The 25,848-nt window shown below is 38.1% G+C and overlaps 12 protein-coding genes and 3 non-coding genes across 15 annotated transcripts; 6 read left to right on the top strand and 9 right to left on the bottom strand.

Moving 5' to 3' along the window:
• The first annotated feature begins 514 nt into the window (after nt 1-514).
• SPOG_16344 lies at nt 515-629 on the top strand. The gene has a single exon (XR_001203115.1). It is a non-coding gene; the product is annotated as a 5S ribosomal RNA (ribosomal RNA).
• A 236-nt stretch (nt 630-865) lies between these two features.
• SPOG_03237 (uncharacterized protein) lies at nt 866-3,128 on the bottom strand. Its single transcript, XM_013169650.1, has one exon. It carries the CDS (start codon nt 2,995-2,997, stop codon nt 1,624-1,626), a length of 1,374 nt encoding a protein of 457 aa, XP_013025104.1. The 5' UTR covers nt 2,998-3,128; the 3' UTR covers nt 866-1,623.
• A 450-nt stretch (nt 3,129-3,578) lies between these two features.
• Nucleotides 3,579-3,652, top strand: SPOG_16343. Its single transcript has one exon. It is a non-coding gene; the product is annotated as a tRNA-Asn (tRNA).
• A 49-nt stretch (nt 3,653-3,701) lies between these two features.
• Nucleotides 3,702-6,338, bottom strand: SPOG_03236 (IMPcyclohydrolase/phosphoribosylaminoimidazolecarboxamideformyltransferase). Its single transcript, XM_013169649.1, has one exon. The coding sequence runs from the start codon at nt 5,590-5,592 to the stop codon at nt 3,835-3,837; it is 1,758 nt and encodes a 585-aa protein (XP_013025103.1). The 5' UTR covers nt 5,593-6,338; the 3' UTR covers nt 3,702-3,834.
• Nucleotides 6,339-6,552: 214 nt separating this feature from the next.
• On the bottom strand, nt 6,553-6,624 carry SPOG_16342. Its single transcript has one exon. It is a non-coding gene; the product is annotated as a tRNA-Thr (tRNA).
• Nucleotides 6,625-6,829: 205 nt separating this feature from the next.
• On the bottom strand, nt 6,830-8,042 carry SPOG_03235 (tRNA (guanine-N7-)-methyltransferase catalytic subunit Trm8). Its single transcript, XM_013169648.1, has 3 exons — nt 7,802-8,042; nt 7,696-7,754; nt 6,830-7,600 (listed from the first exon to the last, which is right to left on the bottom strand). The coding sequence occupies exons 1-3, from the start codon at nt 7,910-7,912 to the stop codon at nt 6,949-6,951; spliced, it is 822 nt and encodes a 273-aa protein (XP_013025102.1). The 5' UTR covers nt 7,913-8,042; the 3' UTR covers nt 6,830-6,948.
• A 143-nt stretch (nt 8,043-8,185) lies between these two features.
• On the bottom strand, nt 8,186-9,097 carry SPOG_03234 (urease accessory protein UREG; the record flags this gene model as incomplete). Its single annotated transcript, XM_013169647.1, has 2 exons — nt 8,186-8,712; nt 8,752-9,097. The coding sequence occupies 2 exons, from the start codon at nt 9,095-9,097 to the stop codon at nt 8,186-8,188; spliced, it is 873 nt and encodes a 290-aa protein (XP_013025101.1).
• Nucleotides 9,098-10,567: 1,470 nt separating this feature from the next.
• On the top strand, nt 10,568-11,188 carry SPOG_03233 (uncharacterized protein). Its single transcript, XM_013169646.1, has one exon. The coding sequence runs from the start codon at nt 10,734-10,736 to the stop codon at nt 10,944-10,946; it is 213 nt and encodes a 70-aa protein (XP_013025100.1). The 5' UTR covers nt 10,568-10,733; the 3' UTR covers nt 10,947-11,188.
• Nucleotides 11,189-11,476: 288 nt separating this feature from the next.
• On the bottom strand, nt 11,477-12,278 carry SPOG_03232 (uncharacterized protein). Its single transcript, XM_013169645.1, has 2 exons — nt 12,109-12,278; nt 11,477-12,042 (listed from the first exon to the last, which is right to left on the bottom strand). Exon 2 carries the CDS (start codon nt 11,987-11,989, stop codon nt 11,588-11,590), a length of 402 nt encoding a protein of 133 aa, XP_013025099.1. The 5' UTR covers nt 11,990-12,042; nt 12,109-12,278; the 3' UTR covers nt 11,477-11,587.
• A 1,153-nt stretch (nt 12,279-13,431) lies between these two features.
• On the top strand, nt 13,432-14,189 carry SPOG_03231 (uncharacterized protein). Its single transcript, XM_013169644.1, has one exon. The coding sequence runs from the start codon at nt 13,522-13,524 to the stop codon at nt 13,852-13,854; it is 333 nt and encodes a 110-aa protein (XP_013025098.1). The 5' UTR covers nt 13,432-13,521; the 3' UTR covers nt 13,855-14,189.
• On the bottom strand, nt 14,115-16,868 carry SPOG_03230 (ATP-dependent RNA helicase Sum3). Its single transcript, XM_013169643.1, has one exon. It carries the CDS (start codon nt 16,761-16,763, stop codon nt 14,868-14,870), a length of 1,896 nt encoding a protein of 631 aa, XP_013025097.1. The 5' UTR covers nt 16,764-16,868; the 3' UTR covers nt 14,115-14,867.
• Nucleotides 16,869-17,522: 654 nt separating this feature from the next.
• SPOG_03229 (Sed5 Vesicle protein Svp26) lies at nt 17,523-18,221 on the top strand (the record flags this gene model as incomplete). The annotated part of the gene is made up of 2 exons (XM_013169642.1): nt 17,523-17,662; nt 17,750-18,221. 2 exons carry the CDS (start codon nt 17,523-17,525, stop codon nt 18,219-18,221), a joined length of 612 nt encoding a protein of 203 aa, XP_013025096.1.
• A 222-nt stretch (nt 18,222-18,443) lies between these two features.
• On the bottom strand, nt 18,444-21,038 carry SPOG_03228 (aspartic protease Yps1). The gene has a single exon (XM_013169641.1). It carries the CDS (start codon nt 20,086-20,088, stop codon nt 18,505-18,507), a length of 1,584 nt encoding a protein of 527 aa, XP_013025095.1. The 5' UTR covers nt 20,089-21,038; the 3' UTR covers nt 18,444-18,504.
• SPOG_03227 (NuA4 histone acetyltransferase complex subunit Vid21) lies at nt 20,919-24,420 on the top strand. Its single transcript, XM_013169640.1, has 3 exons — nt 20,919-21,089; nt 21,159-21,466; nt 21,562-24,420. Exons 1-3 carry the CDS (start codon nt 21,081-21,083, stop codon nt 24,218-24,220), a joined length of 2,976 nt encoding a protein of 991 aa, XP_013025094.1. The 5' UTR covers nt 20,919-21,080; the 3' UTR covers nt 24,221-24,420.
• SPOG_03226 (ribosomal protein subunit S37) lies at nt 24,307-25,328 on the bottom strand. The gene is made up of 2 exons (XM_013169639.1): nt 24,713-25,328; nt 24,307-24,661 (listed from the first exon to the last, which is right to left on the bottom strand). Exons 1-2 carry the CDS (start codon nt 24,991-24,993, stop codon nt 24,496-24,498), a joined length of 447 nt encoding a protein of 148 aa, XP_013025093.1. The 5' UTR covers nt 24,994-25,328; the 3' UTR covers nt 24,307-24,495.
• Between the last annotated feature and the right edge of the window lie 520 nt (nt 25,329-25,848).

The following is a 25,848-nucleotide window of genomic DNA, read 5'->3' as shown; positions in this document are numbered from 1 at the left end:
CAAAAGAGAGTCAAATAAAAGCTATCGATCCGTATTCGATATAAAAATTTCGCAAATGTTCAGAAGCCACTAAGAAAGGCGAAATTGAAAGGGGTTTAGCTCAAAGTAGACTCAATTTCAATATTTCATCTAAAATAGCTCAGACTTTAATCAAAATCAGCCCAGTTGGCAGGAATTGAAGAAATAAACAGTTGGCTCCAGCAGGAAATCTCGCATCTCTTACGCAACATTTTAGCTCAGGATAGTGATATGTTCAGTTGCGCTATCTCCTATAATGACATATAGCATAAATCGTTGAATATACGTTTAAGTCACAATGAACAAGTAACAAGTTTCGCTAATCTCGCGTTTGTTTACACCTCTGTAAACAAAGCAGATCCCATTTCTCTATGAACTTATGAACAATTTTTTACCTTGAAAGTGAGTAACAGCCTACAACCAAAAAGCAGCCCTCATGGGCTCTTCAGGATCAAAAAAACCTATAAATTACTTCTTTGAACTGAAGGAACTGTCCACGGCCATACCTAGGCGAAACCACCAGTTCCCATCCGATCACTGCAATTAAGAGTCTGAGGGTCTTGTAAGTAATATGCTCTGAGACAACATGGGAATCCGGGATGCTGTAGGCTCCTCCAATTTTTATTTCATTTCTCTTTCACTATGTTTATTTCTCCGTTGGTTTCAAATTTGGTTCAACTCCCATTCTGATTAATACTTTTATACTATGCGATTCTTGTTTCATTAGTTAGAATGGAGAGGGATGATTTCACCATACATTCAGGAATATATAGCTCGCTAGAAAATTATATCCGCCTATTTTCGATGATTCCCTAAGTGTAACGCGATTTAAATATCCGTTTACAGACTCGATTTTTCTCCTATTTCTACTTATTACCATTGTTTATTTACGACGCATCATATACCTATAAGTAAGGGAGTATGGAAATGATACTCATGGAACCGACCAATATTCTCATTATATTACGCACGTAGTCAAGGGTCCATGATTGACGAATCCGGGAGCTAACCTTTAAAAAAATTCTTTTACTAGAAGAACCATCCTTCTTCCTCGATAGAAACGATAGTATAAAGAATTCCTTACCGAGTTACCCGTAAAGAAACATAATGTAACTTCTTACAAATGACGGTGTAACCTGAAATCCACCATGGAAAGTAAACATATAGGTTAAAGTTCCCAAATAAAAGTCTCGATTTGTGAGAAAAATCCATTGATGCGCAAGATTAAAATAAATTGGTTTGCAAGCTTAAACCAAAAAAGATGCCTAAGAGGCGTTTGTGATGGAGTAATATACACCTTTGACTCGTCGAAGTCCTATCCCATTCGATCCCACGTAAAAAGGTACCACTTTATAAGTAAACCTCTAAATTATTAATATATGCACCCAATGCCCAAAGTTCGTGTTCACTGACCGTTCTCCATAGCTTGAAAGGCCAAAAAATAAAATAATAAAATAAAAGGTACAAAACCTCAACCTTGAGAACGTTATTTAAGATCCATGTTCCAAATTAAACATTTCATAACAGTAGACACAAGGCATACTTTCGATTATGGTTAGAAAAAGCTTTTCATAATATAGTGAGAATTCACCTATTTTTCTTGAATCAATTAATTTTTTTGGTCCTTGCTCTTTCTTCAAATTTATCAGGCGCCTGGTCCATGCATTCAGGTGTAAGATCCTTCAGCTCAATTGAGCTTTCATCATGGAATTCCTGGTCACGTGTGTCAAAGATTTCTGTAACGATTTGATCTAAAAGATTACAACGCTTTGCTTCCAGACAGCATTTTAATACAAAAAGAAGATCATAACTATACTCCTTGATAATCGGAGGACCGTATTTTAATATATTATCGATAATCGCAACTTGAATAAAGTTTTTGTGTACTGCATTCGATGAATGAGCCATATGAAATTGGTTTCGATAGTAAAATATAATTCCAATTAGGAATAAAGAATTGTTGTAAAAATGTTTGTATACGTTCCATATAATCCTTATAATGTTTACTTTTGGATATTCAATAAAATGAAGGATAGGAAAAACCAAATGGACAACAATAACAACTAATGTTTGGATTATACCAATAAGGAGCACCATACGTATTTGTTTATTGGAGATGGGACGAGCAATCCCTAAGTAAAGCGTGACAATAAGGGTAATAGAAGAATAAAATGAAGATCGAATAGCATGACCACAAAAGAAAAGAAAAACTTTCATTAAAGAGGTAAGGCTAGTTGGATTTTCAAATATCTTTGTCACATCAAATAACAGCCAAAATGCATTATTCCAGTCATCCAAGCAAGTGAATATTATTAAAAAGCAATGAGTAAGACAGCATTTGCGCAGTGCACACAGTATAATAGATGTTATGGAACCCAATAATCCGAAAAGGGTCATCAGCTTTGAAAAGATTTCCATAAATGATAACTTGGTAGGAGCAGAGCTAACAAATTCAGTATCCATAATGGGCCTCTTGATTAAATCCATATCTTCTGAATAATCTATGTCTTGGTATCCTAGAAAGCAAAACAAAGTATCATAAGGTATATGAAGTTTTATAGACGGTTCATCCCGATCGATTTTCATAAAATATTCCTGATCAACCTTTGGAATAAGTTGTTGCAACCTTACCAAATCTCCATCAGAATCAATGGCACGTTTATAAGATTTAAAAGGATCTGAGATTTGCTTGCTTCGCCAGTAAACAGACCCTCGAGTATTTTCCTTTAAGCTTATATTAGCAGTGGCCATGTTGTTCCAATCACCGGAAGAATGTAAGTAAGCACACGAAAGAAACCCAGTTTTCCCATAAGGTTCATTTTTAAAGTCTAATAGAAAAACACCTGAATTGATGTGCTTAAATGAACGTAGACCTGAAACATTACTTTCTGATGAAGCGGCTAAATATGTTATAATTCTATAAACCACATACAGCTTAGCACAGTTTGATAAGAATCTATCCATCCAAGACCAATTCATCTTGTAAAATTTAAATTAAAATATGAAATAGACAGCCAAGAAGCATAAGGCATGAAGCTTTTGAAACAAGAAGCGAAGAGCACAAACTGTGAAATTTCTCAAGTTATTTCAGTTTTTAACGCCGATCTCTTCAAAAAAAGCAAAAACAAAAAATTCATAGGGAAAAACGCTGTATTTATAATTTGATAGATTAAGTAACAACTGTTTCTCAAAATATCATGCGTGAGGGGAAGCGAGCGGTGTAGCCTCGGTTAAAAATAGCTGTCTATGTTAGGGCAGATATCTCACATCGCGTAATTATATAAATCGAGCGGAATAAACAACTCAAGGTGTACTGTTGTATACGTAAATTGGACGCGGACAATCTTATAGCAATTAGTAGCCGGCCATTTTGTAGTGTTATTTTTTGGATTATCACTAATATTCTTCCACCAATGACTGTCCTATACCCGTTAGGATTGGAATTTATTATGACCTGATTACCATACATATATATCTCTGAATAGAAATCCAATAAAGTCGATCACTCCTAAACAACATATCTCATAAATACATTATAATCGATAGTCTATCAATTCAAAGGTCGGATAGCACAGTTGGCTAGTGCGCATGACTGTTAATCATGAGGTCGAGGGTTCGAGTCCCTCTCTGACCGTTTTTTTGAATTACATATTTCATAAATATGTCTTCTTAAAACAAGAAAATCCATAAGAACCCGTTTCATTACTATTTCTTTCTATCGAATCGTTACATTCACAATTAATTTTAGTGACCAAAAATTTCTTTAAGAAATGCCGTACTACAAAACATATTAAAAGTTAAAAATAAGATCTAAATCTAATGATGGAAAAGACGCAAGGGAATTTCAGTGTAGACCATGCCAAATTCATCAGCAGCATCATGAACTGCCTTGTCCATAACACTTCCACCAGGGGCAGCAATGTACTTGACACCGCTTTGGGAGAGTCTGTAAATATTATCGGGAAAAGGGAAGAACGCGTCGCTAGCGCAAACGACGTCATTGAGAGAAGCCAGGAATTCTTGGCGTTCTTGGGGTGTGAGAGGCTCAGGGATGGATTCAAAAACAGACTCCCATTGTTCACGCTCACTGCCTTCAGAAGGAACGGCACCCAAGACATACAAATCGATGGCATTAGACTTCTCAGGACGCTTGGCAGTCTTCTTGAATTGCATGCCTAAAACCTTAGGATGATGACGGAACCACCAGTTATCCGCCTTGTCACCAGCCAAGCGGTTGCAATGAATTCTAGATTGTTGACCAGCACCCAAACCAACGACCATACCATTTTTAGCATAGCAGACAGAGTTGCTTTGAGTAAACTTCAAAGCGGTAGTAGCAACAACCAAATCAATAAGAGCAGACTTGGGCAAATCCTTGTTCTTACTAACGACTTTGTCGAAAAGTGAATAATCAATCTTTGCATGATTACGGTGCTGTTGTAAACTGATACCATAGACTTGACGAGTCTCAATCTCAGCAGGAACATAACTGGGATCCATTTGTAAAATACAATATTTACCACCCTTCTTTTTCCTCAATATTTCCAAAGCTTCAGGCTCAAAATCTGGAGCAATGACACCGTCAGAAACCTCACGGGAAATAATACGAGCAGTGCACACGTCAACCTTGTCGGAGAGAGCAATGAAATCACCGAAGGAAGACATACGATCAGCACCACGGGCTCTAGCATAAGCACAGGCCAACGGAGTCAACTCACCAATATCACTGACAAAATAGACACTCTTTTCGACATCCGATAAAGGAATACCAACAGCAGCGCCGGCAGGAGATACATGCTTGAAGGAAGCAGCAGCAGGAAGATCAAGGTTCTCATGAAGCTCCTTAACGAGCGGCCATGAGTTTAAACCATCAAGCAAATTAATATAACCGGGAGAGCCACCAAGAACCTTAAAGGGAAGGGGACCACTTTCCATGAAAGCCTGAGCAGGAGATTGGTGAGGGTTAGCACCGTAGCGTAGAGTCATTTGGCTGACACCAACAGAGTATTGCTTGCGGAAGTAGTCAGTGATGGCCGAATCATAGGAAGCGGTAGAAGCAAAGGCCTTCAAAGCGTATTGATTTCTATCCTCTTGCGTCAATGTATTTGTAAGCAACTTCTCAGCAAATATAGGATAGTCTTTGGGATCAGTTAAAATGCTGACACGAGCATGGTTCTTAGCAGCAGCACGTAACAAGGTGACACCACCAATGTCAATCTCCTCAACTGCTTCAGGAATGGTGACATTAGGCTTAGCGATAGTTTCCCGGAAGGGATACAAGTTACAAACAACGACGTCAATCTTCTCAATATGTTGTTCAAGAAGGTCCTTTTCATCAGAAGGTATGTCACGACCAAGGATTCCACCATGAACAGCAGGATGAAGAGTCTTCACACGACCACCTAGAATTTCGGGAGCATTCGTGATGGAGGAGACGTCTTGGACTTCCATACCGGCCTCACGAATCATTCTAGCAGTACCACCACTACCGAGCAACTTAATTCCCTTACTCACAAGTGCCTTGGCAAGGTCCAACAGACCCGTTTTATCGTAAACACTAAGTAAAGCATACATTTTGGCGCTGGTTTGAACAAACCTGGCTTTTAACAGAGTATTGGTTACGCCCAAGTTGGATGACCATGGTAATTTTTCTTTTATCTCCCATTTGCTGATAGCGAGTTCACACTATGCGTTGTTATCAGTAAATCAACAAATCTGATCTATGCTACCTGTAACGTTACTTTTCTGTTTTGCAAGGTAAAAACAATGCAAAGTGAAAGATCTAAAAATCGCTTTTCCTCCAACGTCATGTATTCACTATAAGACTTTTACTAACAAGATCATTTTTTCTTAACACAGACTTCTAATCCTTAAGCTTGTCCTAGCTTCAATGTAAATTTTGTAACGAGTTCTAGCTTGCTTCAGTGAGTCAATATTGAATCAGATTCAATCATGATTAGCATAGAATATTTTGGAAAACATCATCAGCAAGCATCAAACAGTCTTATAATGGTTTGCTCTTCATCTCTTTTACATATGCTCTAAATGAACACAATTGACTACTACGTCCATATGAATCCCTATAGCAATCCAATTTGTATAGCGTAAAAACAGTAATGATTTTATTTCCTATTCATAGTTCCGCATTATCTAGCAAATGTTAATATAATGAAGATGATAAAGAGCAAAGATGCAAAATCAAAAGTATCAGTTATTGGGTTTGGCTTCCGTGTCAATCGTCACAAATTTCAGATAGGGGCGACACAATGTTGTTCATCATTGTAAAGATTTTGCATCCGTTTTAGATCACTTACCTTGTGCGTTAAGTATAGATTTGAGTAGTGTACTTTAGGCATTATATAGATTTTGGAATTCAAAATACCGTCACAAACCCTACCCTACGGATACATTAAAATAAAAAATTATACTATATCAAACAAGCCAACGGAACGCACTTCGGTAAACAAATCGGAAACGAAGGAATAAATGGTGAATATGTGGCTGGTAATTTATCAAACAAGTTTAAAAAAAGTTTGCTCCAGCAGTGACTCGAACACTGGGCCTCTTGCTTACTAGGCAAGCGCTCTACCACTGAGCTACAAGAGCTTCTTTGATTGCGATTTTCATTAGAATATCCAAGAACATCCAGAGTGTTTGGTGCAAAATCAGTAGTAAGTGAATGTTTATGTCTGCTGTGTAAGTTACATTACAGATATCGAAATGAATAAATTCTTTTAAAATTGTTGATTACCATGTTTCAGGAGCCAGCTACATTGACGTTTCCAATCAGAATAAGGACAACTAAAATTTATGGTGAAGCAAAATGTATTATATTATACCTTTTATCAATCCGTAAACCCACGTAAATACATAATTAGCTGTGCACAAATGCATACTGCGCATCAAATCAAAAACCTGCCTTAACTTTTTTTATTTGGCAGGGTCTGGCATTCGCTCGTAGCAAGCAGTGAATTTCTTTCCACCGTTTCTAGCAACCTTTTTTCCTTCTTCAGTCTCATTTGTCATAAGTGCAACACAGACGTCCGCATCCTCTTCTTCTTTGGAGAGTCGACGGAAGAGAGGGTGCTTATCAAGGTGTTCTGCCATCCAGAGATGAAGTTCTTCTACATCCGTGATAGTGTACAGTCTGCCAAGAGGTTGAATGAAATAAGCATATTCAGAAGCCAAGGTACTGGTAACTATACGGTTCTTATGCTTACGAGCTTTGAAGTGAGGATCTGGAAAGCAGAAAAACATTTTTGTGAGCTGTCCTTTCTCGAAAAAATTTGGTAAGAACTTTTGACAGTTCATTCTCAAAACAGAAATATTTTTAAAACCTCCAACAACCGGTTCTTCATGTTCTGCTCGGTAACGAATGGCCTGAATCTTTTCCTTCAAATAATCGGTGACCTGCGTTCGAATTTCCATTCCCAGAACCAAGGAATCGGGAAATTGAGGACCAAGAGCTACAGTAAGACCACCGTAACCACAGCCAATGTCCACGATCTCTACCTTTTTTCCAGAGTCTTCTGGGATATCAGGGTAATATGGTGTCCAATCCATTTCAGCCGGGCTTCTAGGACTTTTTTTTTGTTAGAAATATGAAACTTAGAAAGGAAAGAATCCAAGAATTATGATTAAGCTTGATTGAGTGTTGACTTGATAAAACACACTTACTATTCCAGTTCATGATCAGACAAAACATTAGCATGAGCTCTTTGGCGAAATAATCTTTTCTAAACAAGTAATTAGACTTCAAGCTGAGGAATTAGAATCAATATACCATTGGTAAACGTCCTTCTACACCACCTCCTTTCGCCAGACGTTTCATTTTTTTTCTGGCTTCTTCCTCTTCACGTTGAATCTGTCCAGGAGTTTTCTGTTCTACAGCCATATTGATTATTGATTATGTAGGTTACTACTACAAAAAATGGAAAATAACAAGGGCAGATTGATTTTTGAAAATTTTGAAGTCTACTGTGGCACGAAGAGGGAGTTTCAGGTTCAACAAAGTTATCTAAGCGAGAGTACTTAAATATTAAGAAGGAAAAGAAATTTACAAAAGGAAAGTACGTAGGATGAATGAACAAAAAAAAGAATTGTAAACGTTTAGGATATTTCATTAGGAAAATACTAAATTAGCTACTGTAAAAATAAAAGAAATGCGTTACAAAGATCCAGAGCCCTTAGCGGCGCCCAAAATAAGCTCGACGATTTCGTCCATTCCCTTATCGCTCTTGACCTGGGCAAACACTGTAGGGCCATCTTCGCGAACCTTCTTGGCATCTCGATCCATCACTTGAAGGTCTGCACCCACCAAGGGAGCCAAGTCTGTCTTGTTGATGATCAACAAGTCAGATTCTGTAATACCAGGACCACCTTTACGAGGAATTTTGTCACCGCCAGAGACATCAATGACATAGATAATAAAGTCTGCCAGTTCTCGAGAATAGTTAGCAGCAAGATTATCGCCTCCTGATTCAACGAGCAAGAGGTCAGTCTTGAATTCGGCATGAAGTTCTTCCAGGGCGACCAAGTTTGCAGAAACATCTTCACGAATCGCTGCATGGGGGCAGCCACCAGTTTCAATGGCACGGATCCGTTCTTGAGGCAAAGCTTTGTTGCTGATCAAAAATTCTTGGTCTTCACGGGTGAAAATGTCGTTGGTAACGACTCCGATACTGTATTTTGAGGCTAAATGTCGGCAAAGTTGCAAAAGAAGTGCTGTTTTACCGGAACCTACAGGACCACCAACACCGATGGTAAAGCTACGTCTTGAAAAGTCTCGGTTATTGTATGTAGGAAGCTCGCGTTTCAAATAGCTTCCTGGGGAATCCATCGCATCGTGAGCATGGCCATGTTCAAGAATCATGCGTTCGCGTTCAGACAAGTTGGACAAGGCGTGAGGAGGAGGAACAGGATGAGGATGCTCGTGGTCGTGGTTGTGACCGTGGTGGTCATGGTCATGATGGTGATGATCGTGTCCATGGCCATGATGGTCGTGATGATGTCCATCATGGTGGAGACTCATGGAAGCATTCTCATTTCCATTTCCTTTACGAACAATAGGAACGACCATTTTTAAAAAAAACTCGTCGACAAAAGAAAGGGAAAATGAAATTTTTATTAGGAAAAATATATATAGTCGGAATCTCTCGGATTGGTATTGCACTCAAGAACCGATCGTTCAATATTTCAAACTTACAGTAGCAAGTATAACTATTGATACTCCAAAGGTGAAAGAATGAAAGAATAGAAACGCAATTTCAACTCAAAAGTAAGAAGAAAAAGGAAAAAAGTAAAAGCTATGGTTAAGATATGTGAAGGTGAATAGAATCTGATAACGCTTGATAATCGACATCTCAATATCAAGTCCGATTTCAGGGTCCTGGGAGGCAAAAGAGGCAATCAAACCTTTATGGTTTGTATTTTTTTTTTATTTTCTTTATTAATTATTTCATTTTCTTTTTCTTTTTGGTTTTTTTCAAACCCAATATAGTCGAATATTTCGCCTGAGCAACACTTACAGTGTCCAGGGAATAGAATGAGGACGAGGAGCTTCGTCTTTGAAAGCTAGGTTCGTTCTTTTCAATTGTTCAATGAACGAAACGATCGGTTCTTTGTAATACGCACGAACTCCTTTATATGTTAATATGGGAATCATATATTGGAATATGAATACAACTGAGTAAATTATCTAAGTAAAGTATGTACTGAAAAGTTGATGTTGAATTGAATCTTAATTACTAATAGTTATTAGTATTGTCCTCTGGGTAGATTGGAAAGATGTACAAACATTTTACTCGTTCGGCCACTGAAGATATAGCCAGAACAGTTAGGCTAGTATATATTTATTCTTATTTTCCACATCTCAACTTTTCACAATGTTCAATTGTTTTTCTTGTCACATGGATTTTCTTTTTCTTCTGTCTGTTTAACAATGTTTTTGTTTTGTTTACTTTCGTCTACAATCTAATACTCCGTAGTATTATGGGTATTATATAATAGTTGATGATACTAAGCTTCCTCCGATAATGGTATCCTGTAAATCATAAGAACCTCTTTAAAATGTTTGTTTTCATCGAAGTTCCAGTCATTTTTTGAGAATGGACAAGCGAATCATATAAGCTTTTTATTGTTTTTTTTGGTTTATTGCTTTTTTTTTTGTAAAGGTCCACACGTTCGTTTGATTTGCGCTGTGTTTGAAACAAGAGTCGAATAAAAAGCTCAAGTTCAACTACTGAATGGAGTTGTCCTTTTACGGGATTCAAATTATAAGAACTAGGTCGTTATAAAGTAATGTACAAATCCATTTATTTACTTTTTTCTTTTTCGCAAACTGCGTCACCGAAAGGGGTCCTAAAACGAAATCGGCAAAGAAGCACTTGGAATGGTCATAAACAGTTCTTTCAAGAATCTACAAGGATATCCTATTTTTAAAGCTTCCGTATGCTAAGGAAAACGGCCTTTTTTTTTTCATTTGTTTTCTGATCGAACAATTTCAACCCTTGCATCATGAAATTTCTTATATCATATCCCATGACGTCAACTGGAGTAGCGAGACTTAAATAACGTGTCAAAATCGCATTGTTCAACAGCATTCACGACACGTAAACAAAAGCTGCGCTGTAATATTTACGCTTGTTTACCAACTTTCATTCATTTGATTTTTCCTTTTTATCTGATTCCTTAAACTTGGTTCGAATCCTATCATCATGAGTCCTGCACCTTACAAAGATCTCAGCAAAGATACCGTTCATACCCATCCTGCAATTCGTGAGTCGGAACGTAGAGAACAGCATGGATGGGGCGATTTAAACAAGGAACCCCTTATGGAAGATCAAGCTGAACGTGATGCTAAGAATGACTTGTCGAAAGACCAAAAAGAAGTCAAGGAGCAGGCCAGTCGTCCTGCCCCTAACAACTAATTTCTTTTTTTTATGAAACGAATGGATTCAATACGAGCAGCAAATTGTATTCATCCTTGCGTTAAAGAGAATCTTTTTGCCCTCATCGTCATGACTTATAAATGTGTATAATGATTGGTTACGATAATATGTTTTCGTATATATGATTTGAATACAAACAGAGGTTTCTTGTCCCACCGTATCTTGTTTCTGTGCAGTATTGGTGTAATTGGTATAATGGAGCTTATGAAACACAAAATCAACCTGGTTTCTATTCTTAAACTATTGTGATTTGTATGAATGTCATATTTCAAACGAACAAACTATTGTCTGTCTTGAAAAGATATGTTTGTCCAAAATATTCAGCTATACGATGCGATACATTAGCCATCTCTCTATTCAAGTTGATTGAAATAAAAAGACGGAAGGTGTTGACTCTTTCCAATTAAACTATTCGTTCGGAGACTGATGTTTGGTTACTAAGTACAATTTGCTTATTCCATGCGAGATGAAATGCTACATCAATTATGGAATTTACTTCCAAGGAGAGGTTTACCTTGTAAAATAATATCTCATAAATATCATCAACTGAAGAGTAATGCAAATATCAGCAGAGTTTCCCTTGTTTCGTTCCATGTATTTTTTTTTCTTTTTACCCAGCATTAGCGAATTTCTTTACGGAAGTATTTCCTCCAAGCTTCAGCAATTGGATTCGGAATCGTTTGATCATGAAGTGAAGTCATGTTGTCAGACTCATCTTCCCGGCTTCTGTCGTTTAAGTCGTAGCTGCTATTGCTTCTGTTTGTCGTTTGTTCTACTTTATTATGCCACTGATTTTCGCTCATATCAGGATTAAGCTGTCCGACTAATGATCCTCGAGAACGAGAGCGATACCGTTCTCCAAAATCTTCTGACAACGTAGACGCACGAGATCCACGTCTTTGTAACGTGCAGTTTCTCCAACGGCGTGTTGGAGAACTGGACAGATCTGAAGTATCTAACTGATTATCATCATCAAATGTGATGCTTTGCTCCTTTGTATCATTGGCAGGGCGAGTATTCATAATGCAAAATCATAAATAAGGGGGTGTAACAATTACACTGGTTTAATTTTTATCTGCATTTATAATGTTAATATTGAAGTTTTTTTCAGATGATGATCATTCTGTTCTGACTTTCATACCTTTAAATGTTTCCAACTAAATTCAATAACTTTATCTAACGTTGATGAATCGATAATAAAGAAAAGAATAATAATGTAATAGGTGTATCGTAGTGTGAGTGTTCAATTTATCCTATATGTCCAAAAACATGCCTTCCTTGTGTATACGTGCATATATATATATATATATAAATATATATCGACATAAGTTTCATAAGCTTCTACGTGTGTTCCTTCTCATATGTGGACATGTCTACGACATCTCTGTGGCCTAAAATCTTGATTGACGAAGTGTTTTCCTCAGTTGCGTGGCCATCGTTGCCACATCCTTGGGGTAGGGATATTGTCTTAATTAGTAGTAACCAAAATCATAGTATAGGAGAATTACAATAAGTTAAAGGAGGGAAGCGTATAATTTGTGTTTCCTCGAAGACACAGGTTCTTTTATCAAGAGAATGAACGTTTCATTCGCTCTTTGGCGGGGCTTACAGTAAAAGATTTTGTGCGACGAAAGTAAGATGAAAACATCTTTAGTATTATTAGGGAACTTTTAAATTCCAGCATGGGCAATTTCCAATGGTAATTGACTAGAACGATCTTTCATAAAACGTAGGTTTGTGAAAGCCACCACCGAAGAAATCACCCGTTGACGAAGCAAATAGTCAGGAAGTAAGGTAGACTATTTAGAGATGTAGATGAACATTACAGTGGTGGTGTTTATGTGCATGAACAATGAAGGAAATGCAAAATCATCTCAAATTATGAAGAGACAACGTTACTAAGCACAGCCGCAATGGAATAACTACAAAGATAAATTTAAAGTAGACTAAAGGTAAAATTTGGTGTAAGTGTTTACATCTAGAAAATGTACTTTATCGTTGCTCTTCTTTTTTGTATAACAATCCTATTGTCTATATTTGTTTTCTAGGTAAAGTAAACCATTTATACTAATTCCAATTATTTTTTAGCTGCTACAACGACCGTAGGCATTACTTATTTATTTCAGTTCAAAAGTAAACAAATGGCGCTACTTTTTAAGTAACAGCCTGTAACATATTCATGACTTGAGTATGAGTAATTCTTTAGGGATCATATCATTGTTTTGTCAATTTGGTTCATCTCTTTTCATATGGCTTTTCCGTTGTTTTACTGTTCTGCTAAGCTCCTTGTTCTTGCTAAAATTCACAAATCATGTTGTCAAAAAATAATAATAATAATAAACAAGGAAATACCGCAACGCAAAGTATCCGGTCAAATCTTACCTTTATTCACCTAAAGCCACACTATTTGTTTTAACGTCTTTAACAGTCATTTGCTATCCTCTTGTCTTTGTCGCTAAATGCACTTTCGTTTGCCATTCTTCAACAAGCCCTTTTGCTTAGGAAACGATTACTGTTTTCCTTATTGGGAAGTTTCTATTCAACTAACTTTACCATGTATTCAAAAAACCCAAGCTATGACTTGGCAGCATATCCCGGCGACCCTCGTCGTCGTCTTCGTAAAAATGTTCGATTTGAAACGCCTGCTGAAGATGATGAGTATCGTGATTTTGAAGACAGTGATAGTGATGATCCAAAATTTGAAAACCGCGACCCTAGGAAACGCGTTGATCCCATTCAACACATGCTACTCGTCCGCCATCTCAACCGTGTCTCCCGATCTTCTAAAAACATTTTCCTGCTAACCCTTATGTGCTTCATTTTCTTCTTTTTCCTCTTAATCGGTTTTATGTCGTTTCGCTCCCATGAAGGTCATCCCTTTTCTTAATCTGACGAAATCAACTCCCCTTAATATGTCGAGGTAAAAATGTCCGAATTGTTTTCTTTTCCTTATTCTCCCAGCCATTTCTTTCAATATTCAAAAACGTCCTTTTTGCTTTTTACTGTATCGCCTTCCGTGCGGCTTGTTCCGCCTTGTAAATAAAGATTCCTACTTACTGTTGAGTTACTGTTTTCAATTTGTCCGATCGTTTGTTCTTCTCTAGATTAAGCCTTGGTATGCCATCCTACTTCTAACATTCACAATACTCCTACAATAATCTAAATCAATATTCATCTCCTTCACTTTAATAGTCAATAATAATGTATTAGCTTCAGCGCGCATTTCTATTACTACAAATTGCAGAATCGTAAACCTTTTCCCTTAAGAACTATATACCCAAGAACCACAATCCAACAAAAGAGAGATGCTGAATTTAGACCCAACCTCTCTAGAAAGAAATATTTCCCAAGGCTCTAGAGCAGCACACCCAAACAGCCTCGAAAAAATATCAACATATTCACTTATATGTTGTATGCCCGTCGTATTCGTACATTCACTCTAATCATGCTTTCTTCTGTAATCTTGAATTTTTTGTATTAATTTCTCCATGTCAATACTCTGGATATCTCGACACTTTTCAATCGTTGACACAGTCATGGTGAGCCATAGAAACAACATGCATACAAAAACTTGTCGGATCGTTCACATAACGCTTCCACATCTGCAACCAACAAACGCACGCTCAAGCGGATATGTCAATTCGATTTTTATTATCATTTCATCTGTTACTAACGAATCAATCAAATTTCCTTCGTGCAAAACGCTCAATCACAGTGAAATATTATTATATTCACTCCCTCATTGCTTTCTCTTTTTTTTCTCTATCCATTAAATAGATATATTCTATCCAAAGCATCTTTATTTCCTTTTAAACAATACTTCTGACAGACCAAAGTTTCTTGACATAAGTGAAAGAAATTTCAGCTGCATTAGATCAAAAGGATCAGTCTTGTAATAGCTTACCACCATGATTGAGAGCTACCACTGTTATAGGTGTTTCCATGATGACTGGGAGCACGATCATAGCCACTACTGTAAGGACTGTAGCTGCTGGTGGTGTTAGTGGTACGACGGAAATCACGAGTTCCGTGGTTTCCACCGCCGCCACGTCCACGAGGAGTAAAGCGACCGCGTCCACCACCACCTCCAAAGCTGTTATCACGGGCCATAGCCAAAAGGAAACTAGGACATTCTTGGTTGGACTCTTGTAAAAGATCAATGAGGTCCTTAGCAAGGCCCTTATTATTACGGTTGAAGAAGGAAACGGCATGACCAATATTTCCAGCACGACCAGTACGACCAATACGATGGACATAGTCATCAATATCAGTAGGTAAGTCATAGTTAATGACGTGTGTTACGTTGGGGATATCCAAACCACGACTAGCAACAGCAGTAGCAACCATGATGGAAGTACGACCTGAACGGAACAAATCTAAAGCACGCTCACGTTCACGTTGAGTACGGTCACCATGAATACTTGTAGCAGGGAAGTTACTGTTCAACAGATAGTCAGTAAGAGTATCAGCCATGCGCTTAGTCTCCACGAAAATCAAAGTCAAGCCTTCCAGGGGAAGGGTATGAAGGATATCAAGCAAGTAACTGCGCTTTTCTGAATCTTCGACATGGACAACCTTCTGAGTAATATTTTCAGAAGTGGATCCAACACGACCAACACTCAAAAAGATGTAGTCTTTCAAAAAGTCACGAGCCAACAATTGGATATCGCGGGGGAAAGTGGCTGAAAACATGAGAGTCTGACGGTTCTCAACATCAGTCATATCAGCACCTTCGACAATTTGTCGGATTTGAGGTTCAAAACCCATATCCAACATGCGGTCAGCTTCATCCAATACCAAGAATTTAATATTAGCTAAAGAGATGCGACCGCGGTCAATTAAATCGACCAAACGGCCAGGAGTGGCAGAGAGCAAGTCACAGCCCTGGTCCATTTGACGGATTTGACCGCGGATATCAGCACCACCATAAACGGCACAGGGGCGAACCCAAGAGCGGTAGCAAAACTTTCTTGATTCCTCGTGAATTTGGCAGACTAATTCACGGGTAGGAGCAAGAATTAATGTGGTAGGATAAGCCTTACGAGGACGATAGCCCATACCGGGGTTTCGCTCCATGGGAATAGGAGCTGGTCCTTTGTCAAACGCTTGAGAAAGAATGGGGAACAAGAAACCAGCCGTCTTACCGGAACCAGTTTGAGCACATGCCATCAAATCGCGACCGGAGGTGACGATGGGAATAGAATTCTTCTGAACAGGGGTAGGTTGTGTATATCCAGATAGAAAAATATTTTGAAGCAACTGATTGTTCAAAGGAGGAGAAAGGAATTCATGAACAGGTTCAACTTCACCTCCAGACACCTCAACGGGGATGTCATCATACTTTTCAAAGTTGATTCCTGTTGAAGCTTTAATGCCATCGGCGACAGCACCAAATAATTGGCGTTCCAATAAGGTATTTCTGGCACCGATGATATGTTGACCGTCTTTCCATTGGCCAGCTCCACGGTTATTGCGGTATCCACCGCCATAACCTTCACGAGAGCCGCGGGGTCCTCCTTGGCGACCGTCGCCACTTGCAAAACCGCCTTGACGACCTTCGCCACCACGAGGAAAAAACTCACGGCGTCCGCCGTAGCCAGAAGAGGAGACCTCGCTAGGAGTTTCAGATCGAGAAGATGCAGGCTCAGAGCTCACAGGAGTGACTGGGGCAGCATCAGGATGATCACGGGCAAAAGGAGGAATATATTTCCTAGGTCTGTTGTTGAGATTTACTCTTTGCAAATTTTCAGTTACGGAACCAACTGAATCTACTTGTTGCTGTACATTGTCGCTCATAATATTTTTTATGTTCGTTGTTGTGTGTGGTTAAGGTTAGGTTCAAATCTGCGGTTGACTCCCCCAAATACAGGGCGGGACTGTCCTTTTATAGACAGCGATCATCTTTTGGCCACGAAATAAATTTGTTGCTTGAAAATAAAAATTTCCGTTAAACTCGTAATGTCGCTTTATGTATAGTTCCCGTTGGTTTAAAAAAATTTTATGGAGTTTGAAGAGTTCTTTCTTTCCATACTGAATTCTCTTTATATTATCCCAGCTAGCTACCAGAAAAAGAATTTTTACTTGTTTTGTAGAAAAGATTAATGAAAAGATGCTGAATTATGTTTTAATCACCTTTTGGTAATTAGCTCATCCTAGCTCAGTCAAGTTGATGCATTAGGTACTAATCCTTTAACCAAAGCAAGCGTATAAATTACTAGAGAATTTAGAATAGTTTGTTTACCATCTTTGAATTTGTGCACTGTTTCTTGATATCTTTTTTTGAAGAACTCGTCATTTAGCTTAAAGCTTAACATTGGCGTAGGGTACGTTTGTCCTTCCAGCCTCTTTTCTCAAAACATCCAATTCTTTCTGAAATACGACATTTTTGAGATCTCTTACCCATAAACGTCGAGTCAGCTTTTCTATTTATTTTATAAATTACTTTTGGCGATTGTCAATAGAGAAGTAGGTGCTATTTGAAGTTCTTCATCCTTACAACGTCGAGTACATAAAAGGCAACCAACAATTCAGAATTTTTTTCATTGCTTGCAGAAAATGCTAATTTTAAACTGCTTATCATACTTGGGCGCTATTTTGGGATTTGTTGGATTAACCCTTAGCATTGCTTCTGCTTTGTATTATGTATCGGAGTTCATAGAAGAGCATACAAAGCTTGCTAAAGCCTTTTTGACACGGTTGGTTTACTTTATCATGGGTACATTAGTCCTACTCACTTTGCTTGACGGCTTTCCCTTTTGGCTTTCTGCTTTCTCCATCTTCAGTAACTACGTCTACAAGCTTAATTTTGATACATTCCCATTCTTTTCTTTCCGTCGTCTACGGTTTTTATTGGCTTGTGCGTTGATTATTATCAATCACCTCTTGTGGGTTCGATTCTTTCAAACACACGAGTTTCCGGGTCGTCCACGGGGCGTCACTTACGACTTTCTTGGTCAAAGAGTGGCAACATACCGTGCCACCTTTTCTCAGGTAGCCTCGTTTATGGGAATTTGCGTTTGGTCGGTTCCTATTGGAATCTTTGTGTCGTTCACCGCTGCTGATAATGCTTTGCCCACCACCATAGCTACCGATTCTTCTGAGACCTCTTCCTATCCTGTTTCCTCAAGCCATCATCAAGTCCGTGCATCCAATGTCTTGCGTCAAATGTACAAGAAAATTGGTGCCTACATTGAACGGTCTCTTGTCGCCTTAGGTTTAAGTGACCATATGGGCGCAAATGAACGTTTCGTTTGAGCAAATATCTCTTTTCTTATGAATGTACTTGTAATTATCTATCCCTTTTATTTCTTTTTTATTTACATTCTTTATCAGCTCTTCACTGAGTCATTGTATCCTATCCGTGCATTCCTTTTCCTCTTTCTTGCACGTTATGCAAAATAAAAATAATTTTTCTTAGTTTGTAACTACTAGATTCATCTGTAAATAAACGATTTTCCCCTTTTATACTCATTTAAAGTGAGAAACACGATGATTCATTACCACTCTTCATTTACTGCTTTCTACATATCTTGATTTTCTAAGTTGCAAATAATAGTATTATTGATAAGATGGTAGGAACACATAAAAACATCCAAGAAACTTTGTTGTTCGGAGAGAAACTATGATGCTCTATCATAGTCGCTCTCATGGAAGATATATTGTAAGCAGGTAAACCTGTAGCTTCTACCGACACATTATGTCGAAAAAGTTCTCCATAGGTTATCGAATTAACTTTCTTGGAAGCTGGAGAGAAATGGGTTGTTTCTACCAATTCTGATAGTTTGGTACTTGTGGGGACCTGGCTGCACATACTTGCTCCAGGAACAGATTCACTCAAGATTGCAGTGAAGTTTGTGCTCATATTATGATAGGCCTGAGCAATGGATATAGTTTTTGCCTTTTGGTGGAATACAGTATATGCATTTCGAAAAAAAGCCAATCCTAACACAGCCTGCGATGATGATGTCGGCCGGATACCTAAAACACATATATCATCAATAGTTCCAACAATCAGCATTGAAGTTTTAATGAAAATTGTCGAATTACAACCAAATTGAAGGTTGATACCACTGTTGTCGTCGATGCTGTCACAGGAAACTGCAAGGTAGTCATACGCAACAAAACCTCCCATAAGATCAGTTAAAGCATACGAAATGTCATAAGGTAGATAAATAAATAGTTCTCGAGTTTGGAGAAGCGCATCTACCACTAGCGAAAAGTTCGAAGCAAACGTTGAATTCACGTACTGCAAGGAGTACAGAGTAGTTGAATAATGACGGGTTCGTGTCTGCCGGTGTGTAACCAAAGCTCCGCTATACTTTGTTCCGTCTACACCACCTAAAATAAGTGTCCCGTTTCCGGTTGTATCAAATGTTAAACTGAAGGACGGCGTACTTAAAATATCACTGTCTACTAACTGATCCAAAAACGTAGGTGGTTTGAATCTCGAAATAGAATCCACGAAGTCTATACTATTAATTTCAGAAGAAGCAGCCAACCCCAGAACACCTTTGTATGGTAATAAAGAACTGGGAACGTACTCCTTCAATGTAATCCCAAACTGAAAGTTACTAAGTTCATGGTAATGGTTGTACACTAAAGAGTCTTGAACGTTAACTCCAGCAACCGTGATGTTATCATCATATTTGATTAAATACGTCTTGGGTTCATTCACAAAGGAAAAACCCAATGAAGAATTACCGGTATAGCAAGAGTCACTTGGATTGGCGTCGCAAAGGAAGTACCGAAGTTCCTCACTACCCCATTGGGAACCATCAACATCGATTCCTAAAAAAGTTGGATTGAATGATAACACATCGTAGTATGTGAGCCAAGTGTATGGCATGTCAAGGTCGACAGCCACAATATATGGAATTGCAGGATGACCTATATACAGCGTAGTGGTGTAATACGCATAACTTTGAAGAGTCAATGGAAAAGTGGACATATCAGAACCAAAAACTGAATAGCGTTTTTGTAAGTGAGGATTTGCGGACGAAAATTCCACACTCCTCGGAACAACATCCAAGGCAACAATACCTTCGTCCACATCGTGATAGGCAATTACGGATTTTATCCATAAAAACAACAGAGGGACGGTAATGCATTGAATCCAATACATATTTAAAACGAATGAAGAGATGAAAGAAAAGAGTTAGACAAACTAAGATCCACCCAAGAATAGAAGATAGAAATTTTATAGTCAATGTATTACACAAAGACGCTGAACTGACAAGAAAAGGAAGGAAATGAAAGACAAAATCCAAGAATAAGTTGCAAAGCAAAAGCATAAATCGGAAACAACAACAATATCAAGGGGAAGAAGAGTAAATAAAATTGAATGCTCCTGGTAGTGCCAAATGCGAAATGAAATGGACTAGATATTTCATTTGCTTACTGAAGAGAGGGTGAATTGACCTTAATAACCTAAAAAGCCAAGAAGTCTAAGCGTAAGAATAAAACAAAAGTAAGGCTTTTCAAGCTAATAATAACAGAAGAGGTCGTCAATAAACCGGTTTGATGATCGCACAAATAAATGGACAACACAGTAAAACGAACAAAAGACGAAAAAAATGCAATAAATAAATAAATTATGGGAAATCAAATAATTAAGTAAATTTACAAAGGCCCCTGTCAGCTTTGTTAGACAAAATGCTTCTTATTAGAAGCTCCCCGAAATTAAATTAGGATGCAAGGACAATAATTTCAGAATGAGTGCAGATAAAACGCTGAAGACAAGCGTAATCTTCCAAGTTGGGATTGCGTTTGAAGTTCGTATTATTGATGCTGTTCAGTTTACGCTTTCAAGCCAACTATAGCGCAGAAAAACCCTCCAATTCAATATATAATTATTAAGCATTCAAAGAAATTATTTTAGGCTCATAAATATTAGCAGGGCTTCTCACATTCAACTGAATTGGTGAAAGGTAAGTTAAATCGTTGAGAACCTAAGTTTGACCACCACCAGGATAAAGAAAACATTCTTCCAATATTGTGAAGGAGTCTAAAATCGTTTGTCTGTCAAAATCCTTGAATACTGTTACAAACTATTTATTTGAGCATCGAGTGATCTTTGCTTTTGTATCTTGCATGAAAATTTTTTCATAGGATGATATGGAAGGGGTAAGTTTGCCTATTGAGGATTTTTTGTAGCATTTTATTCAGAAATAAATATATACTAACATATATTAGAAGTCTGTCGAGCTTGACGCTTCATTAAACGGAACACCGCAAGATTTCAGTTCAAGGCAGAGTACTCCCAATGGAGAGAGAATGCAATCCATAGATTCTTTATTTAAGAGTGAAGAGATACCTGAAAATGAAAATAGATCAGACAGTGCCGTGCTTGCGTTGCACCGGAAATATAAAAAACTTTTACTACTCTTGTGGTTAAATACTAAATTTCCGGATGGTTTAGGCCAGATTCTAACTGATCATGAAATACAAACTGATTATCTTAAAGAATGGCATGAGTTCTTTGAAAGAAATCCTTTACTCAGGTATGTTGATACATGGTCATTAGAATCATTCTTAAAATAATCATTTTAATAAGCTGGGTTCTTGCATCGAGTGACTTTATTAATATTTTATTTAGTAAATCAAGCTTGGATTCATCCATTCTCGATTCAGTTCAACCTATACATGCGGAACAGGTTTTACCTCCAGCTTCCCCTACTGCTCCTTCTGAATCGGTAACGGAGCCACCTGTTAATGAAGGATCACAAGAATACGAAGACGAAGAAGTTGACGTAGCAGAAAAGCCCGAAATTGATCTACCTAGTTATATTTCTGAAAAGGAGACTATCCAACCAACCTTGCCTGAGAAAGATGCAATACAACACGAGGAAGGAGTGGTAGATCAAGAAACACAAGAAAACTTAAGGGAAACAGGAACTATTGTGGAGGAAGAAAATGCAAATAGGCCTTCAACTTCTCCAACGAAAAGACCTCAGACGCCGGATAGCGAATATGCTGCCCTGCAACTTACCAAAGAGCAGAAAAGCAATGAGCGGCCGAATTTAGTTTCTAATGCTGATGTTGGTTTAGAAACTATCCAAATACAACCTGAAACTTCAGTGACTGACAAAGTAGGAGATACAGAGACCATAGAACAAACAGTCGTTTGCAAGTCTCCCACTGAGCCTAGCCATGAGATATCTCAAGATACAACTGAAGCTTCTCGTGAAGAGGAGAGTGTTGGAGAAGTAACAAAGCAAGTTATTGAAGAAACAGATCCAAGTTCTATTATCGCGAACAACGAAAAGCCTGAAGCTGAAGCAGTTGATCAGCGAGTACAACAAGTAGATTCTTTGATTCCTTCAAATGATGAAGCAGAACAAAGAAATTCGCCGCCAATTCCACTATCTACTACGGAGAAACCATTTGCCCAAGAAGCACCAAAAAGTGAGTCTCAGAAGAAGTCTGAAGGTGTTAAAATGTTGCCTGAAGCTTTCACTTCCTCGAAACCTCTATTTCAATTATCAATCTCTCTTCCATTTTCATTACTTCCTCCCTCAGAACTCTCTGTTCAGAGGAAACCGGAAGATACTTTAGATGCTTGGCTACTTCGCACAGAAATGATACCCTTACATGATGATCTTGAGAACGCTTACAAGTATGTTTCTACTAATAACTGGATGCACGCTTATAGAGAGAAAATAGTTAGGGAGTCTATCCGCAGTGTGTTCAATGCCAAAGAAAAAGGAACTTGGTCGTTTCGCCAGCCGAAACGACAAAAAGAAATGGTTTCAACGAAAACGCATCATGATTATATACTTGATGAAATGCAGTGGATGTCTATTGACTTTTCTCAGGAAAGACGTTGGAAAATTGTATTGGCAAAACAAATGGTTGATTCAGTCATGGACTATCATACAACATCTGATAAAAGTACCGTATGTACCCCGTCTTCTTTATCTAAAAACAAAAAGCCATACTTATATAATGGAAGCAGAAAGAACAGTATGTCTTCAGTATCAAATTACCCTTCTCCTGATTCCGCGAGTATGATGCAGGATCAGTATAATGCTTTACAGTCGTCGTCTCCCCTTCGAGATACAGACTTTTGTAGCACTATTTTTTCGGACGATGTCATTGCTACTACCAATGTTGAAGAATCTCGCAACTCTATTTTGAATGTTCCAACCTACAATCCACCTAACGCTACTGAAAATCAGTTGCGCACCTCAGCAATTACATATCCCATAGAACCAATTTCCAGATTCGCTTTAGCTAAAACGAGACTTAAATCTAGTTGTATACACACTGAGCGGAAAAGATTATTCAGTGAACGCGATACTGTTCCTCACCGATCTGGAGATCAAAGCAAGAACGATGAGGCTTTTGAAGATATCGACCTCAATTCTGAATTTCGAGGGGGAAACACAAATAAAAAACGAGCATTCGCACCATTCACTGTGCGCCCTCCGTATCCTCCTTTGGCAACAGAAAACACTTCCGAGGTTATTTGGTTGCCAGAAGAGGATGAACTGCTTCTTTTACTACTAAGACAGTATTCCTTCAATTGGGAATTTATAGCGAGTCGACTAACTCCGTCTGGGTTATACGTGTCTAAAACAGAAAGAAGAACTGCTTGGGATTGCTTTGAGAGGTGGATTCGAATTGATCCTCAAGCTGCGAATGTTCAATTTACAGGATCTCACGCAAGATTAGCACAACAAAAATTAGAGGAATCACTGCAGAGATCACATCAATCAATGCAAAATATACATATGCGTGACTCTACTACTCCTGTACCTCACCTATTAAATCAAAGTTCTTACTTTGTATTACCGACCGTATCTCGTCAATACCGCCCTATAGCTATATTTGAAGCTATCAAAAAAATACTTAAGCAACGAGAATTTGCTCAAAAAACCGCTACTAAACGGCAGAATGCTAATGTCTCTACTTCCTCTGAGCGTTTACCTCCGGTACCTTCTCCGATTGAACTTTCCAGATTAAAATTCGAGCGTGAAGCACAGATTCAGCAAGTTCAATCTCAAAGAAATGCAAACCTATATATGCAACATCAAAATCAGACCAAGATGAGGCCAGGAGCCCCTATATCTGGAACACCTCAGCACCAATTGGCAGCATATCAAGCAGCAGTTTCTCAGAATTCTAGTGCTACATCCTCAACAGGCACTTCTCCAGTCCCTTCAAGAGCTGTTCCTCGATTGCCAAATCGGTTGGATTATCCAAATTCTCCAAGGTTGGCAGCGGAGCAGATTCAGCCGTTTCAACAAAGATAGACCTTTATATGACTTTGCTATGATAAACTGTATATTACTTTAACAAAATGTAATGGTTAATTTTTTGAATGAATTGAATGCATTCAAGTTCTTTGCGTCTCGAAAGAGCAATTGATAGGTTTTTCTCTGGTGGTTAGTGCATAGTAATTTTATTGAAAAAATCATTATGTTAAAGAAAATAAAAGTATATACGTTGGGACAAATGTAAAAGAGATGGGAGATATTTCAGATTAAGCTATTCACGTACAGTCAGTCATTCTGGATAATCAATTTCTCTAACGAATATGTTTGATTTTCTGAAGAATTGAAACAGCAGTTGGGAGCACACGATTCCATCCTAATGTTCCTATCGAACTAGTACTGTAACTTCTTCTTTGAAGGCGGTTTAGTTTCTTTGAGGTTTTGGCATTGGTTCTTGTGTTTTGTCCATTTACTGGCAATCTATATTCGGTATATTAGTATGAATAGCTTCTAGGAAGACCAAAAACTTACCCAGCAGCATGTCGCAAACCTCGATAAGAACGGATATTATAGTATCGAGAAATATTGGCGTCTCTTTGTCGCTTCAAGTCTCCTTCAATGGTCATATTGGATAGCAATTGTGAGAGACCAGTTTGTTGACTGTCACTGAGGTCTTTTACTTTCAATGTATCATGAAACGAAAGCTTGGCACATATATTCTCAGCAACAGCTCTTCCAATTCCATAGAAACCTAACAGAGCATACTTTACCGGCCGCTCATCTTTAATAGGCACACCCAAAATATAAACCATAGCGGACTATTTCAAAAATCAGAAATACACACAATCGGGGACTTTTCTGAATATATGAGTTAAAGAAAACGAAATCCTTTTTAGGATACCAGGTTTTTAGAATTGAAAGCTGAAAATGAGAGGTATTACTAGAAATCGTGAATTCCTGGGAATACGGAGAGGCAACGATTGAAACACGAAACCTGAGGAAATGGACGTCTTAATAGAAGGGGACCCTGTTAGAGGTTTACTTTATAAATTATCAATAATATTAAAGGGAAAAAAATCTCAAATATATGAAGTTGAATCGCTTTCTCTTCCGGAAGGAAAAACTTGTACAGACATTTGTGTTTCGCATGCGCTCTTGAAAAAGCTAGCAACAACTCAAATCTTTTAGGTAAGCATAGAATGCCATTTTGGTTACCTTTGATGAAATTGATAACGACTATTCTTGACAAAATAGACATGGTCGTCGTCTGTTTTCCTTCAGGTAGGGTCCCCTGATTTACGAAAACATTTATAGAGTATTCTCGCCTAATTTAATTGAATTGGTTTGATGGGTTTTTAACTTGGGAAAGACTTGCGCAGGTTCTGAAAAGCTAAACCCATACATACGTTCTTGACTCCTAAAGGGCTTTGCTTGTCTTCCTGGTTAACAGAAATGAAACTCTAAGAAAACTATCTAAGCGGTAAGCACAAAGCTCATGGTTTTCCAGTTACATATTTTTGTTGCCTTGAAACGACTGCGAATGCTGTACTCCACTTTATGCTAAACCATAATACTTAAAATATTATGGAAAGAAATATATATCATGAAAGATGATTTTAGTCTTAGGGTTCTCGATAAGGGAGATGAATTTTTCCACACCATGGATT

The sequence above is a fragment of the Schizosaccharomyces cryophilus genome, assembly GCF_000004155.1.
Source record: "Schizosaccharomyces cryophilus OY26 unplaced genomic scaffold supercont4.7, whole genome shotgun sequence".
In the NCBI taxonomy this organism is placed as follows: domain Eukaryota; kingdom Fungi; phylum Ascomycota; class Schizosaccharomycetes; order Schizosaccharomycetales; family Schizosaccharomycetaceae; genus Schizosaccharomyces; species Schizosaccharomyces cryophilus.
The sequence above is the reverse complement of the archived record's forward strand: the minus strand, read 5'-3'. Positions and strand labels throughout refer to the sequence as shown.

What these genes read in the sequence shown, in the direction of transcription:
- SPOG_03237 (XM_013169650.1), bottom strand. Translation starts at nt 2,997, where the DNA reads ATGAATTGGTCTTGGATGGATAGATTCTTATCAAACTGTGCTAAGCTG.
- SPOG_03236 (XM_013169649.1), bottom strand. Translation starts at nt 5,592, where the DNA reads ATGTATGCTTTACTTAGTGTTTACGATAAAACGGGTCTGTTGGACCTT.
- SPOG_03235 (XM_013169648.1), bottom strand. Translation starts at nt 7,912, where the DNA reads ATGGCTGTAGAACAGAAAACTCCTGGACAGATTCAACGTGAAGAGGAA. An exon ending in TAGAAGGACGTTTACCAATG is followed by an intron (nt 7,755 to 7,801) that starts GTATATTGATTC and finishes TTACTTGTTTAG; the next exon opens with AAAAGATTATTTCGCCAAAG. An exon ending in TCTGATCATGAACTGGAATA is followed by an intron (nt 7,601 to 7,695) that starts GTAAGTGTGTTT and finishes ACAAAAAAAAAG; the next exon opens with TCCTAGAAGCCCGGCTGAAA.
- SPOG_03233 (XM_013169646.1), top strand. Translation starts at nt 10,734, where the DNA reads ATGAGTCCTGCACCTTACAAAGATCTCAGCAAAGATACCGTTCATACC.
- SPOG_03232 (XM_013169645.1), bottom strand. Translation starts at nt 11,989, where the DNA reads ATGAATACTCGCCCTGCCAATGATACAAAGGAGCAAAGCATCACATTT.
- SPOG_03231 (XM_013169644.1), top strand. Translation starts at nt 13,522, where the DNA reads ATGTATTCAAAAAACCCAAGCTATGACTTGGCAGCATATCCCGGCGAC.
- SPOG_03230 (XM_013169643.1), bottom strand. Translation starts at nt 16,763, where the DNA reads ATGAGCGACAATGTACAGCAACAAGTAGATTCAGTTGGTTCCGTAACT.
- SPOG_03228 (XM_013169641.1), bottom strand. Translation starts at nt 20,088, where the DNA reads ATGTATTGGATTCAATGCATTACCGTCCCTCTGTTGTTTTTATGGATA.
- SPOG_03227 (XM_013169640.1), top strand. An exon ending in GAAAGAAATCCTTTACTCAG is followed by an intron (nt 21,467 to 21,561) that starts GTATGTTGATAC and finishes TATTTTATTTAG; the next exon opens with TAAATCAAGCTTGGATTCAT.
- SPOG_03226 (XM_013169639.1), bottom strand. Translation starts at nt 24,993, where the DNA reads ATGGTTTATATTTTGGGTGTGCCTATTAAAGATGAGCGGCCGGTAAAG. An exon ending in GGTTTGCGACATGCTGCTGG is followed by an intron (nt 24,662 to 24,712) that starts GTAAGTTTTTGG and finishes TACCGAATATAG; the next exon opens with ATTGCCAGTAAATGGACAAA.